Source organism: Melospiza georgiana, chromosome 9 (genome assembly GCF_028018845.1).
Source record: "Melospiza georgiana isolate bMelGeo1 chromosome 9, bMelGeo1.pri, whole genome shotgun sequence".
In the NCBI taxonomy this organism is placed as follows: domain Eukaryota; kingdom Metazoa; phylum Chordata; class Aves; order Passeriformes; family Passerellidae; genus Melospiza; species Melospiza georgiana.
In genome coordinates, this window is record NC_080438.1 from 22,619,689 (window position 1) to 22,634,399 (window position 14,711).

The 14,711-nt window shown below is 50.7% G+C and overlaps 1 protein-coding gene and 1 long non-coding RNA gene across 2 annotated transcripts; one reads left to right on the forward strand and one right to left on the reverse strand.

The window, feature by feature from the left end:
• The first annotated feature begins 24 nt into the window (after positions 1-24).
• NASP (nuclear autoantigenic sperm protein) lies at positions 25-11,137 on the forward strand. Its single transcript, XM_058030345.1, has 15 exons — positions 25-155; positions 890-940; positions 1,719-1,829; positions 2,330-2,410; positions 2,556-2,653; positions 3,377-4,231; positions 6,050-6,132; positions 7,000-7,076; positions 7,209-7,282; positions 8,236-8,424; positions 8,644-8,810; positions 9,219-9,272; positions 9,365-9,436; positions 10,337-10,468; positions 10,966-11,137. Exons 1-15 carry the CDS (start codon positions 94-96, stop codon positions 11,017-11,019), a joined length of 2,160 nt encoding a protein of 719 aa, XP_057886328.1. The 5' UTR covers positions 25-93; the 3' UTR covers positions 11,020-11,137.
• Positions 11,138-12,228: 1,091 nt separating this feature from the next.
• On the reverse strand, positions 12,229-13,151 carry LOC131087224 (uncharacterized). The gene is made up of 3 exons (XR_009114851.1): positions 13,080-13,151; positions 12,666-12,835; positions 12,229-12,364 (listed from the first exon to the last, which is right to left on the reverse strand). It is a non-coding gene; the product is annotated as an uncharacterized LOC131087224 (long non-coding RNA).
• Between the last annotated feature and the right edge of the window lie 1,560 nt (positions 13,152-14,711).

The window sequence follows — 14,711 nt, forward strand, 5'->3', positions numbered from 1 at the left end:
GGCGGGCCGGGGCGTGTCCTCGGGGGTATATAGGCAGCCGGAGGGGCAGGGGGCTGCACTCTGCCGCCGCCGCCCCTCTCTCCAGCAGCTTCTATGCAATCCTCGGCCATCGCCGCTCCCCCCTGCGTTGAGCCCGCGCCGGCCTCCCAGACTAGGTAGGGCCGCGCGGGCTGCCCCGGTTACGGTGTGTGCGTGTCGGGGCCGGGGGGCATCAGGGGAGACGGGGAGCGCCTTCGGGCCGCAGGGTACCGGAGGGGATGGGGGGTAAGGGGGCCGGTGGGCCGGATTTCCTTACAGGGAGGGCCGGCGGTGCTGGTCAGGCTGGCGGAGCTGCACCCCCTCCTCCCCCCCTTTCCTCCTCGCCGGCGGTGGTACCTGCGTCCCCCGTCGCCCTCTCGCCGTTTGTGGTACCTGCCTCCGCCGTCCCCCCCCGCCGCCGGTGGTACGTGCCGCCGCCCCGCTCCTCCGGCGCCAGCTGGGCCCGCGCGGCTCGCGCGGAGCCACCACGTGACCGCTGCGCGGCCGCCGCCATCTTTGTTGGGGGCAGCCGACGCCGCGGGGCGGGCTGCGGGGGGCGGCGTCACGTGACCGGCGGCCCGTGAGGAGCCGCCGCCGGGGTTTGGCGCCAAGGGCGGGGGGCGGGGCCGGCGGAAGGCGGGAAAGGCCCATTGTCTGCGGGGAGCGCCGGGCCGGGGCGGGCAGAGCCCCTCGCAGCCTCCCCTCGAACCGTAAACACCCGGCCGAGGGGCCTGGGCCCGCTGCGGGTGCATGGGCACCTCTGCTCCAGGCTCTGGTGCTGCTTTCGCACCCTGAGAGCTCAGCTGGTGCCGTGAAATGAGTGGCCGGTTCTGAACGTCAATAAAAAGAACGTTCGATTTTCTGTTTGCAGGATGGAAGAGGAACTGGCAGCTCCTTCCACATCCACGGACAAGACAGACAGGTGAGATGAGAGTTGGAACTGTCAATTTGAAATAACACAAGATCCTGGAGTTACTGTGTAAAACGTGAAGGGGATGACCTTGATATTACTTCTTTGACTTGGAGCTAACTCCCATGTGTGATGTAGGTGCTGAAAACCTGTGCTCACCAGTGGTTTGCACACATCTAGTGCATCAAGGCCTTTTCAGAGACTGATACCTACAAAAATAGCAGCTGTTCTTAAAGTCTCTGGGTTTTTAATTAGTGCTGGAGAGGCACAAGTATGTAGCTGGCTTGTGATAGATTGTATTCCTCTGGGCAGCTCCTCTTGTCCCAGTCTGAGATGTTGGGCTGGACCTTCTGGAAATGAAGCTGTGCAAGATGCACTGAATTGAAACTGACACTTGCATCTGTCGTTCTTCTCAGATGCACCATGCTGTGCTATGAAAAGTTTTAACTTGAGTTTTTTCTTCTTGATTTAGCATTGGAGTCTGGAGCACTGGTGCTCTGTGGTGTGTTGGTGTGTAACTCCTAAAGTATATTTTTTAGCAGCCTTTGTTACAGCAGATTCTGATACTTGTTGCAGTGATTGGATAAATTTGTCTGTCTTCCCTTTTATTGGAACTATCTGTTGTTCAGTTTTATACAAATAAAACCAAACAAATCCCACCTACACTGGTAGTTCCAGCCACTGTAATGCGTGCAACTCACTATTCCATAAAGCAGACTAAGTTTTGAAAGCTAAAATTACTGTGAAAATTGACAGAATCCTTTATTTGATTTATTTCCCCTTCCTCCAGTATGGATGTGGACGGAGAATCAAAGAAACTATTGGGTTTGGGACAGAAGCACTTGGTAATGGGAAATATTCCAGCTGCTGTGAATGCTTTCCAGGAAGCTGCAAGCTTACTGTGAGTAGTAGAATGTTCTGTGTGTTTTTGCTGGGTTTGGGCTTCAGCTTGGCTGTTCTGATGTGGATTATGCAAGAAGGACTGGGATTTTTACCTAACATGTTTATAATTTATAATGTGACTGTGGAGGGGGCAAACTATTTGAAGTCACCCAAGAGTTGGATAATGCTGTAGTTGGTGTACAGTTTAGGTGACTTTTGTGATAGGCATTGCCAGCAGAGTTCCCTAAGGAGGGAAAGGGATTTGATAGTTTATTATGCAGGTGTTTTCTCTAGTAACTTGTTCACTGGTCTTGGTCAGTCTCTGTGAATGATAGTATTAAATTCCTCAGTTGGGTATTTGAGAGCCATATGTAACTGAGAGAAGCATTCAATATTTGTTTAAAGCAATGCGAAACCAACCAAGGAAGTGATCTTTTTGTCTAGGAATATTTAATGTTGAAGTTCACATATCCAAATCTAAAGTAGGCACAGGCAAATAATTCTTTATTATCTTTGTAGGGGTAAAAAGTACGGGGAGACAGCGGATGAGTGTGCAGAAGCTTTTTTTTATTATGGAAAATCTCTCCTGGAGTTGGCAAGGTATGGTGACAGTTTGTCATTTGGTGACGAGTGTGTCTGGTGTGACAGGATTGCCCTGGGTGGGATGGGCTGGGGTGTTACAGCTTGTGCAGTTCAAATTATAGTATTAAATATCCGAGGGATAACAAACTCCTGTTCCCTTTAGAATGGAAAATGGTGTGCTGGGAAATGCCTTAGAAGGGGTGCAGGTGGAAGAGGAAGGAGAAAAAGCAGAAGAAGACTCTGCACTGCCAGCTGCTGATGGTATGTAGAGCTGCCTGCCCTGCCATGGAGGCTCCAGGCTGCGTTTTCTTGTTGGAATGATCCAAATTTAGTCCATTGGTATCTTGGGTAGCCTGAATCTTTCTATTGAAACTCTTGGCAGCCTAAATGGACTCTGTTTGGTTTTTTTTTTCTTAGTCTTGCTTAAAGATGAACAAAATCTGTAAAACATCTGTAGGGAGCTGGTCACTGAAAGCATGTGTAAAGGGTCACCAGGTGTCTGTGTCCTGAACACTGCATTCAAACTCGCTTTCTTAAGCTTCACCGCTGACTCCACTGCTTTGTAACCTTGTAGCAGTACAGTGTGTGTAGTCCCAGAGGTCAGTCTCTGTACAAAGTCCCAGAACAGTGGCTGTTTTATGCTGCCTGCAGCTGGAGAGGATTCAGGAATTCCTGTCCATCCAGACTGTTAAAGCACTGGCACCTCTTTCTTAGCTGTGACTAAAATCGCTGCACAACCGCACCCTGCTTGAGCGGCCGCTTGCAATGCTGCAGTCTGGGGAAGGGGAAGGGGCTTGCTTAGATCAAGCAGCTATGTTGGTTGTCTCCTAATTCCTTGTACTTGGAAAATGAAGCTTTTAGGAGCGTCATCCAACTTGGTAACAAACCAACACACTGGAGGGTCTTGAGGGTGGTGTTGGCAGTGCCCGTTAATGTCTTTATCACTAAACTCGAAGAAATGTTTATGCTTCCTCAATCATGTAGAAGAAACAAGGGAGGAGTTGAGAGAACAGGTTTATAACGCCATGGGGGAAAAGGAAGAGGCCAAAAAGTCCACGGAAGAGTCTACAGTGCAGTCTGAGAAGGAAGTCAAAGAAGAGGATGTTGAAATGAAAGAGATTAAAGAAGAACCCAAAGAAGCAGCTGCTGACAAGGATGCAAAACTTGAAGAGGCTGAAGAGAAGACTGAGAATTCTGTGGGAAAAGAAGAAATTTCAGAAGAGCAGAAGAAGCAGGTGCCTGTGAAAGAGGAGGCAGCTGTGGAAGAGAAAGAGGCAGAAGAAGAGCAGAAGGCAGTGCCTGAGGACAAGGTAGAGAAGGCAGCTGAGGAGAAGGAGAGAACGACAGAAGTGTCAGACAAGGAGGCAAAGGCAGCTGGGGAAGAGGCTGAAGCAGAAGTGGCTGTGGAAGAGAAGGGAGAGACGGGAGAACAGGCAGCAGAAGCAACAGAAAAAGAGCCAGCTGAGGAGAAGGGAGAGGCTGTAGAAGGGCAGGCAGAGACAGCTGTGGAAGAAAAGGCAGAAGCACAGGCAGCAGCTGCTGTGGAACAGAAAGAAACTGCAGAAGGGGATGCAGAGGTGGCTGAACAGAAGAAGGCAGAAGAGAAACATGAGCCAGTAGAGGCAGTTACAGAAGAGAAACCAGGTGAATCTAAAGAGATAGAGTCCTCAAGGGAACCTGTGCCCCCAGAGGGCAAAGAGCCACCTAATGACATGGAAGAAAAGGCTGAAGTTGCTGCTAAGGTAGAGAAAGAGGAAAAGAAAGGTGACCTGATGGAAGAGGGTGAAGGTGCTAAGGTAGAAAAAGAAGAGAAAGATGACCTGATGGAAGAGGGAGAAGGTAACACTGAGAGGAAAAAAGTACTTGTGGGTGGATGACTTGATGGATTTGGCTAACAATGGGTAAAAAGTGTTCCATTCAGAATTTTCTGTTTGCCTTAGAACAAGGAAAAGGCACAGTAAAGGGGCTCTTGAAGGACTTTACATACAAGTAAAGTTTCAAGGAATAGTGAATAGTCTCAGTTTCTCTAGACTAACGCTTAACTAACTGCAAAGCAAGTCTTACTTGAAAGCAAACTGACAGCCCTGTGAAATGTGTAAGTAATGGCTAGGCTGGTGGAGAATACTGAATGGATGTTCACTTGCATGCATCTGGGTGTATTGCACTAACCCTCACAGAACTGCAAAGCACAAATTTCTCTGGTTATAGCTGTGTTTTATTTTAAATGGTGGTGGAAAAACAAGAACAGCTGAACACATAAACTTACTTCTCTTGGAGGAGAGGAACTCTTCAACTGAGTCTATGATGGTCATTGCTAGTGAAAATTTAATTGGAAAATCTAAACTTAATTTGCTGAAGGCTTATTGCTGCTCTAGTACAGTCTTCTGGCTGTCCAGCTTCTGCCTTTCTGCTTCCCTGCTTTATTATAGCTGTTTCCCATGCTCTGTTGCAGCAAGACTTGCACCCAGCAAGACTTGCACCCTTTGCTGCAGCAGTACTTTGTGGCCTTAGTGGGCCTGTGCCATTTATTGCAGAAGTTAATTGGTGAACTGTAGTTGCAACTTTGCTTGCCAGTAACTCATCTTCACAGGCAGTGCCTTACTTCAGGAGTGGCAAATGTTCAGACTGAACAGTTCTGGAGCCTGGAAGGATTTGTTCTGCTGAGCATAGTGAACACTCAGTGATGGAGCAGTGGCCTAACAGCATCTGTGTGGAGGGAGGATGACTGAAAATAAACTAGGGGTAGTTACCTGCTCCTCACCCTCAGTGCTGAGAGGCTGCTTATGCACACATGCTGCTGCTTTTTGCCCCAACTCTGGCAATGTGAGGACCCTCTGGAACATCCTGGTCTGGATGATTCATTCCAAACTCCTCCCACTACTTAAATCTTAGCATCCTGACATCTCTTCTGTTTACCTTTGTACAAGTGTCTTCATGTTCACAGGTTTGGCCCTCTCAGTGGTGGGTGTGTGCTGGGAGTCAGACAGTGAGTTCCAGGCTCTCTAGTCCCTCCCCCCCCAAACAAGCTTGTGTTCTGGAATAGCCAGAGGTGGTGATACAGGAATTGTGTGATTTCAGCCTGCAGACCAGCCAGTGCTCTGAAATTATTAGCCATTTTCCTTTACTGCACATTTTCCCAAATGTCTTCTGCTGGTAGAACAGATGACATGGTGATTCTGCACAGTGTCAAAAGTCAAATTAGTACTACACAAGAGGAGGTTCTTTAACACTGATACTTAAATGCCTAACATAAGGATCATGAACTGAGAAACAGACTAATTTGTGTTCAGCTTGGCAGCTATTTTGCTGAAAACACTTTGTGTAGCATGAAGTTTAGCAGCTGGCCAGTGCCTCTAGGGCTGCTCAAAATCTTGTGGCTTCAGTGAGAGCTGACAACAGATTGGTGAGAACTGGATTCTGTATAAGTTTCTGTTGTTGATAGTAAGAAATCGAACTTATGGACTGCTTTAGTCTACAGTGCTGAATGGCTTCAGCAAGATGGCTGCTCATGCTGAGACTTTAATGTATGTTTTTCTTACACCACACCTCTAACCTGTCACTGGAAGGATAAGGGTTGGATATAACACTCTCTGCCTGACTCCATGTTGAGCAAGCACAGTAACCAGAAGTGTCCTCTTGCATCTACTTGCCTTGTAGAAACAGAAGAATCTGAAGAGGAAGATAAAGAAAATGATAAAGCTGATGATGATAAGGAGAATGAATTGACAGTGGAAGACAAGGTGAGGTTGCTGAGGTCAGACACCACTGCAGGTGGAAGGATGCAGTATTAGGCTAAATATGATGTTTATGACCTTCTAAAAGCTCACTTGTGTTTCATTTAGTTCTGTGTAGGAAAATACTTCTGAAGGCTAATATTACCTAGGAATGGCCAGTGTTGGGCCTTGTCTGCATTGTAGCATCTTGCTCAGCTGTGTCTGTACACTTGGGTTTGTTCAGCTGCTCTGGCACAAATGCTTGTGCTGTGCTGAGCTGACTTGGCCTGGTGGTGCAGGGGCAGGCAGGGAGAGCTGTTCCAGCCTGTCACTGGAGTTACTTGGAACAGTTAATTGTCTGCTTGTCCAGTCAGCTGTGATTAGGATGGGAATTGTTTGAGAAATGTGGTGCTCCTCAAACCTGAGATGTACATTGATGTAGCAGTCAAAACACCTGGAAAAATCTGCAGCCTCGTAGAGTGGCATTCAAGATAACTGTCTGTCCCTTTCTCAGACTATTCTAACAAAGCTCAAAGGCTCATTAAAAAAAGCTGGACCGTGAACTTTATTTGGTTCATCTAAGACAGCCTTAACCAAGATCTTGGGATAATACTGGTGCTTGGTGCCCTGTTATTTCTGGAAAAAAATTAAAGCATATCACAGAACAATATGAGTTCATATTCCATTGAAACATTTTTACTCCAGGCAAAGTCTTGGTTGATGCAATAACCTCTTCTGTATGTATTTTTTTTTTTTTTTTCCCTTCCAGTGGTGAAATGTTCACCTCTTGCAGAAACGGATTCCTTGATAATACTGGTTGGGAATTTAAGGGTGCTGTTTGATGTGGTCTATGACCAAGTCACTTAATCTGTCATGCATTTCTGGTCTTTACAGGAAAGTGAAGAGGATGAAATTGGCAATCTTGAGCTAGCCTGGGACATGCTGGAGTTAGCAAAAGTCATTTACAAAAGGTAAAGACTAAAGTGCTAATTTGGGTATATGCCACAGAAACTCAGTGTAAATTGGATGGTGGCATAGCCAGTTAGAGAACGTGGCATGCTCTGATCAGGATTTGAAAACTGTTTTTTTTCTTCTGGCTGTAGACAAGAAACAAAAGAAGCTCAGCTCCATGCAGCTCAAGCTCATCTGAAGTTAGGAGAAGTTAGCATTGAATCTGGTAAGTAATGTTAATTCTCATGTGCAAAGTGTTTGGTTCTACTTTCTGTCACTGGGTTTTGTACTTTAAAATGACCAGAGGTGAGTTAAGGCTGTCAGGATGAGAACAAATTAGATCACGATAGTTGCAGCCATGTGAGAAGCTTTGGAAGTAATGGTTGGTGCCTTAAATAGGATAGTCTGTGCTTTTGCAGAGCAGTGGAAAAAATGTTTGAGTAAGAAGCAATGTGTTGCCAGCCTTGTGTTCTGCTTTTTGAAGTGACCAAACCTTGCTTATGAACTTGAGAGACTTGCTGATATTGTCATGAAAAATAGTTGACTCTCTTTAGACCTTCCCAAATCCTAGGTTACAGTCAAGAAAGGCTCTTGTGTTACACAGCAGAAAAAAGGAGTGGGAGGCAAACCCCGTTACAAACCCTTGTAATGACTCACTTGCCTTTCATTTAAAAATGTATTCTAATCTTGTTAAATCCACATGTACACTTTCTCTGGGGCAGGCATTGCAAATAACCCAGCGGGTTTCTGGGCCAGGGCTACAGAACAGTGGCTGTGTCTTATGTCAGTGGAGCACATTTGGGGAGAGCTTGGCAGGAAGGTGGCACTGTCCTTGGCTCCAGATCCGTGTTGCAGTTGGGACCAGTTGCGTTCAGTTCTTGGTAGAAGGTAAAGCAGGAGGATTTAGTGCCTGCTTTGACTTGGCTGCTCAGTTTTCTGTGCTGAAATTAGACAAAGCACTCGTGAGAGCCAGAGGAGCTGGCCTAGATGGTCTCTCAGGGGAGGCAGAGTTGTCAGCTGATGTTCTGAAAGCAGCCCAGCACTGCTGTGTTTGGTGGTGGTTCTGTTTGCAGTCTGTATAATGTGTAACAAAACACCGAGTAACCAAACCAGGGATTGCACAGTGCTGCTGTGGATAATCACTGAGGTTTGTAAACACCTTGGGGCTTTGTCCTGCAGAAAACTACACACAGGCAATAGAGGAGTTCCAGGCCTGCCTGGCCCTGCAGCAGAAGTACCTGGAGGCCCATGACAGGCTGCTGGCCGAGAGCCACTACCAGCTCGCCCTGGCCTACCACTACAACAGCGACTTCGACGAGGCCGTGCTGCAGTTTGGGAAGTCCATGGAGGTCATAGACAAGAGACTGGGTACGTGGAATTCTGAAACTGCTGCCTAGTGAGTTTTCACAAGGCAAAGCAGTGGGGTGTGCTCATTGTCTGCTATGTCGTGTTTTATCTGAAAGGGATGAGACTACACTGAGGGCAGAATTGGTAAAACTGTTTGTTAACAGATAGTTGCCTCTGAGTGTTGTTATCTGGGCAGTTACTTTGTCTCAGTGTTTTGCTCTGATAACTGTTTCATCCCAGCAATACTGACTGAGCGAATAAAGAAGGCAGACACTGGGTCCCCTGAGGACGAGAAGGAGATAGAAGAACTGAAGGGACTGCTTCCTGAAATTAAAGAGAAGATAGAAGATTCAAAGGAGTCACAGAAAAGTGCAAAAGTAGCTGAGCTAGGACTGAAAGCAACTCTGGTGAGTGTGTCCTGTGGTTTCCTTTGGACCCAACCCTTCTTTCAGTGGAACTTAAAATAAATCAGTAATGGGAGGAGCTCAGACTTATCAGGGACTGGTGGTTGCTCACAGGTGTTACCAGGCTGTGGTTGTGAGAAGGAAACTGAGGCAGCTGATTTCTGAAGAGGATATTTACTAAGACCCCTGATACTAATTGTTCCAAACTAAACAGGAATTTGATAGGCTTCTGTGGCATTTCATGTATCAGGGCTGGAAATGATGGGTCAGGCAAATGTGGAGTGCACGTTGCATCTGTCCTGAACAGAAGTGCAGAATCCAGTGTTGGGATGGGAAGGACTTGGGCTTTCTGTATCTCACTAAGTTCACATGTATTGTCTGCCACAGTCTGTTTTTTGTGCTTTTCTTAAGGTTGGAACTACATCTGGCTTTGCACAAAGTGAAGACAGTGGCTCTGTGTCCACAGTAAGTTAATCTAAAATTAACTTGTTAATTCTCATCTGCTATAAGGATTGCTGGTTGTGTTTGCTCATGTGTCAGTGTCTGTCTTGTAACAGATTCCAGTAAGGAAAGGAGCTGATGCTGCATCTCAGTGTGTAACAGACATCTCTCATCTAGTCAGGAAAAAGGTGAGTCCAGAAATTACTTGTTAAACAAGGAGTTTGTTGAAGTACCACTGGCTTGCTCTGTGTAATAGGATTTGTCTTAAAAGTATGTTTTATTAACTTAGCTGTATAATGGCAAAACACTCCAGAAGTAAAACCAGTAGTGTATGGAACTCCTTTCCTCTGGGAACCATCTGGCCTCCAGGAAACCATTCTTGGAGGTTCAGCACCTTGCCTGACCCACACTGATGTAAATCTGACCCAGTTGTGTGGCTTCTGCAGGCGTTCCCTGAACAAGAATTTCCTCTGCTGAGGACCCTCAGGAGTAGCAGGGTCACCTGCAGATCCCAAGGACAAGGCAGGCAACCAGGCTGGGCTGGGTTCCTGTCTTTCCAAAAGGAAATTGGGACTTGGACTTCTAATAAATAGTAAAGCCACACTGGTGGTAATTATAAAGTGCCTCTTTAAGAGATCAGATATTGAGAATTTGGTTCCTTTAAATGTTATCTCTTCTCTAGAAGTGTTTACTGATGAAAACTAATATAGGTGATACTCTCAGTTTTATGTTGCCTCTGTTCCATTGGTCTGTCAGTTCAGGTGTGCCTGGAGTGATTTGGAGCTGCTTTAGGTGATTTCAAATGTTGTAGATGCCCTGAGTGTACCGTGGAACAGTTACAGGCTCAGTGGTTGCACCTTTCTTCACCAGACTGTAACTAAAGATAACTCAGCTCTGGAGCTCCTGGCACCCAAAGTGTCCCTGGGGTCTCAAAGCTCTGGTTAAACCCCAGCACTGGGGAGTCTGTCCTGAGCCTGGCAAGCAGTGGTTGGGTAGATGATGTGCAGTGACATCTAATGCTGAATTTCTCAAAAAGATTTAAACTTTGATTTGTACTTAGTGGACATTATAAACAATTTTGTCTTCAGAGGAAACCAGAGGAGGAGACTCATCAGGGAGACAATGAAGCCAAGAAATCTAAACCAGAACCAGCTGTCAATGGTGGTGGTGGGGACTCTGTCCCCCGTGGAAATGAGGTTGCAGAAAAAAAGGAAGAGGAGGTGGGCAGCTGAGCCAGGAGTCTGGGCTGTGCTTTTTATTTTATTTCCCCCCTCTCTGTTCAGGGATGGTTCTGTGCCTGGTAGATGTCCTGGTTTTATTGCCTGCTGTCCCTCACAAGGTTTCCCAGATGAGATGAAGACCCTTCCTAGTGGGCAGGATGCATGTTGTGCTGTGGTGCTGACCCTGTGTGGGCTGGACAGACCCAGCCATGGAGCCTTGTCCCCTGTGGGGTGGGACAGAGACAGGGTCTGGGTGCCTTTTGCTGGGCTCAACTCCAGCAGAGGGTCTTCCCCCAGTTTTTCATGTCCCTGAGTTTTATTACTTACCCCTGGGCTGCACTTGTTACTATCAATGCTTGAGGGTACTGTTGGGCTCTGGACTGGCAAAGTTCACATAGTTAAGTCTTCAAATTACAGAACCCTTGGGCTGCTGCATGAGTTGGTGCTGTAAGACTGTGTCTTGTCTTTTAAAAACAAACCCTTATCTTCTCTTTTAGACAGAGAAAAGGCCACAAGCAGAATCAGGGGCTGCAGTTGAAAGCACAGTATGATAATGATTCTTTAACCTTGGACACTCCTCTCCTTACAAGGAAAATGGTTTTGTATATAGTGTATTTTTTCACTTTTTGGCAACTTTTGTATGACTTCAATAAAGATTGTAAGCAAATAGTCCCTGTTTTGACCTTCCTCCTGTGATAGGTTCCAGCTCTGCTCCTGGCTGTCTCCCTGGGCTGCAGGTCTTAGCTCTGGCCCACTGCTGGGCTCATGCTCCCTTTCCTTTCAGCATTTGCACCCACATCTGCCTCCTTAGGAGCAGAGGGTTGCATGGGCCAGGCAGGGCTGGGCTGGCTGCTGCAGGGAAGGAGAGCATTGCCTGAGCTTCGCTGTCTTGTCCAGGGACCTGACCTTTTTTCCTTCTGCTGGGCCCTTGTCACAGCTGGGGCTGTGTTTTGTTCATTCTAGGCTGAACCTAAGTGGGTTCTGATAGTTCCACCCTCAGCTTTGAGCAGCCTAAAGATGGTGGGGGAGGCTGATAAAGAAAGAGCTTTGTAACATCCTGGGCTTTGTTGCTCTGTATTTTTATCTCTGCTCAACCTCCACTTTGCACCCAGGAGGGAGTGCAGGAGCAGGTGCTGATGGTTGGGGACAGGGGCAGCAGGGCTGTCCCCTGAGCCAGCTGGAGTGCCCAGGTGGGGCTGGGACCCTGCCCTGGGTTGTATGTGTATAAAAAAAGGCCAAGAAGTGAAAAGCAAAGAGCTGAAGCCTTTTATTAAACATGTAGCACAGGGCCTCTGACACTAAAGCTGGCTGTGGCTTTTGTGCTGGTTGCCAGGGCTGAGCTGTGCATGCCCTGGGTTAGGCTTTCCCTACAGTGGGCTGGATGTGGGGATGTGCTTGAGGACAGGGAATTTTACTCCTCTGTGCCCTCTGCCTATCCCCAAACCACCATTGTGAGCAGCAGTGGTTGAACCACTCCTTTGGCTGTGAGCTCTGTCCTGAGGGGGAGGCTGAGCTGTCAGTTTGCTGCTGGCTTGGGGGTTTCCTGTCCTTTTCCTGCTGAAATGCCCAGAACCTCTTTGGTCCCAGCAGTGATCCCATATATTTCCACCCACCCCAGCACTGTGGGATCCTGGTGCCAGCTGCAGAACTGGAACCACAGATCTTGCCTTCATCACCCTAACAGTTACTGAAGCCCCAGTTTGCTGGTGGAAGGGGTGGCAGGGCAGTCCAGTGGGGCCATGGCCTGTTCCTGGCTCACCTCTGGGGAGCCCTGCCCTGTGCTGGGGGCTCCTGAGCAGGAGGAGGGTCCTCCAGGGTCACAAAGGGGGTGAGGGTGTGTCCAGGGGGCGCATGGGCTGTGGCTCTGCCAGGCCCCAGTGCTGGCCTGGGGGGCTCCTGGGAAAGGAAAAAAGTGATGTCAGGGGGAGGAGGGTCCTGGCAGGGTGGGAGCTGCCTGGACATCCCCTCACATGTGGCATTGGGTGTGCAGAGCAAATCACACCCCTGGTCCAGCACTGGTGGGGACTCACCTCCTGCCCTAGTGGCTCTATCCCCAAGTGCAGCAAAGGGAGCTGTTCCTAAATGTCCCCAAGCTTGTACCTCCACACCCATCATCCCGTCCCAGTTGGCAGCCCAATCCCAACTCCCCTTTCTCCTCTTTGGAGAGCTGGAAGTCGCCCTGGGCTGAGGCTCTTACCATGAGAAGTTCTGGCACAGCAAGGGCTGGTGGTAGTGGGTGGGCTACAGGGTATGGGCAGACAGCGGGGTGCAGCCATGGCCTTGTCTGCTCTGCGTGGCATCGCAGCATCCCCACCTCTGCCTGGAGCCGGGCCAGTTCCTGCGTGTGCCGCTGGGCTGCCCGTGAGCCTGGCCAACAGCATTTGGTCACCGTGGGGTTTACAGCAGCCCTTTTCCTGGCACCTCACCAGGCCCGTGTTCAGGGCCCCAGGGCACCAGGACTCTCCCTGCTCACTGCAGAGAACCCACCCCGAGCTGCAGCCCCCTCCACCTGCCAATATTTCCAGGAGCCATCTCCAGCCCGGAGCTCTGATGCTGCAACCACAGAGGTAGCTGGGGGCTGTGGGGTGCAGATGAGGAACCCATCACCTACCAGCATCTGCTCTCCTCTCCCTTCTGACCTTCAGTGCCAGCAGTTCATCTTCCAGACGCTGGTTCTCCAGCTCCACGGCCAGCAGTGCCGCATCCAGACCGTGAGTGCCAGTGCTGGGGGGCTCTGCTGGCACAGCCGGGGGTGCCTCAGCTGCTGCCTGGGGCTGCGGTCCCTGAGGGGGGACAGGCCCGGGCCTGGTGATGGTGCTTACCCATCCGCCTGCCCCTGTGCAGCCCCGCCGTTCCTTTCTCCAGCACCGTGGCCTCCAGCTGGAGGTGGAGGAGCTGGTCCAGGATGGCCGGGTCGTGTCCCCCGGAGCGCAGGTAGGACACTCGCAGTGCCCTGCCGGAGCCCCGGATCAGCCATTGCCCGGGCTCGGCTGGGCGCTCCGCTCGGAGCCGCCGTGGCCCACAGACCTCACCTGGCCTCGGCCGCGAGCGGCCCTGCGGGCGGCAGGAGGGTGTCGAGGTGGAGGGTGGCCCTGGGGAGGAGATAGACAGCTGGGGGTGAGGGAGCCTTGATGGAGAGCACCCCGCAGGGCCAGGGCTCTGCTGTGACCCTTCAGGTCTGGGCTCACCGGTGCTGTGCTGTTCGGACATGTCCAGCCTGGTCCCGCGGGCCTTGGCTCGGCTCAGGCTCCCCCTGCTCGGGCTCCCCTTGCTCGGCCCTGGCCCCCAGTGTCGCCAGCCGCCGGCACAGCCCTGAGGGACCGTGAGAGGCCGGGGGGCTCAGCACGGCCCCCACAGCCCCACTACTGGGGTTACTGCATCCCACACGAGCCTCCCCAGCGCCCCAAAACCATTGCCGGGCCCTACCCTCTCTCTGCCGCTCCAGCTGCCGGGTCCTGGCCCGGATCTCGGCCACCTGGCGTTCGTGGGCTTCCAGCAGCTCCTGCGGCGGCTGCCGCTGTTCCTGCCGTGGGGGCGGCTGCCGGGGGGGCTCTCCCTGTGGCACACGGGGTTCAGCGGGAAGGAGGGGCCGGCCCGCAGCTCTGGGGCTGCCGCTGTCCTGCCTGGCACTCAGGATTCACCGTACCTCCCCTGGCAGCCTCCTAGCGGTGGGGTTGGCCGTGCGGAGCAGGGCCCTCTCGCGGGGGGTCAGCACATCCCCCAGGGGAGCTCCCCGTGCCCGCCCTGGTCCCTGCTGTCCCTGCACAGCTGGTGGGACCCCACGAGGCACAAAGTGATGGCGTGGCTGAGCGTTGTCTGTATTTTGGGACATTCCGACCTCGCAGACACAAAGGGAAGAAAAGGGTGACACTCCCTCCCCCAATTCCCCCCTCAATAATGTTCTTTTCTGGTTTCAGCAAAATAAGCACCAAGGGCTGCCTGTGTGGTGCAGGCATGGGAAGATGGATGCTTACCCAGCTCAGACCGAGCTGGATCCTGCATGTGATTCCCAGTTTCCCAGCCCAGCACCTGCCCCCATCCCCATTCTGTGCCAGACCCAGCTGCACACTACCGACATGTCCTGTGGTTTCCTTGCCGTGCCCTGCGCTCCCTCCACAGGCAGAGGGTTCCCCCCACGGAGGCAGGAGCTGCTGGGTGCCGTGGGCCCGAGGCACAGCTTCTCCATGTGCACCCGCAGCAGCGGTCGGGAGCTGAATGCCAAGCGGCAGCGGGGGCAGAGGAA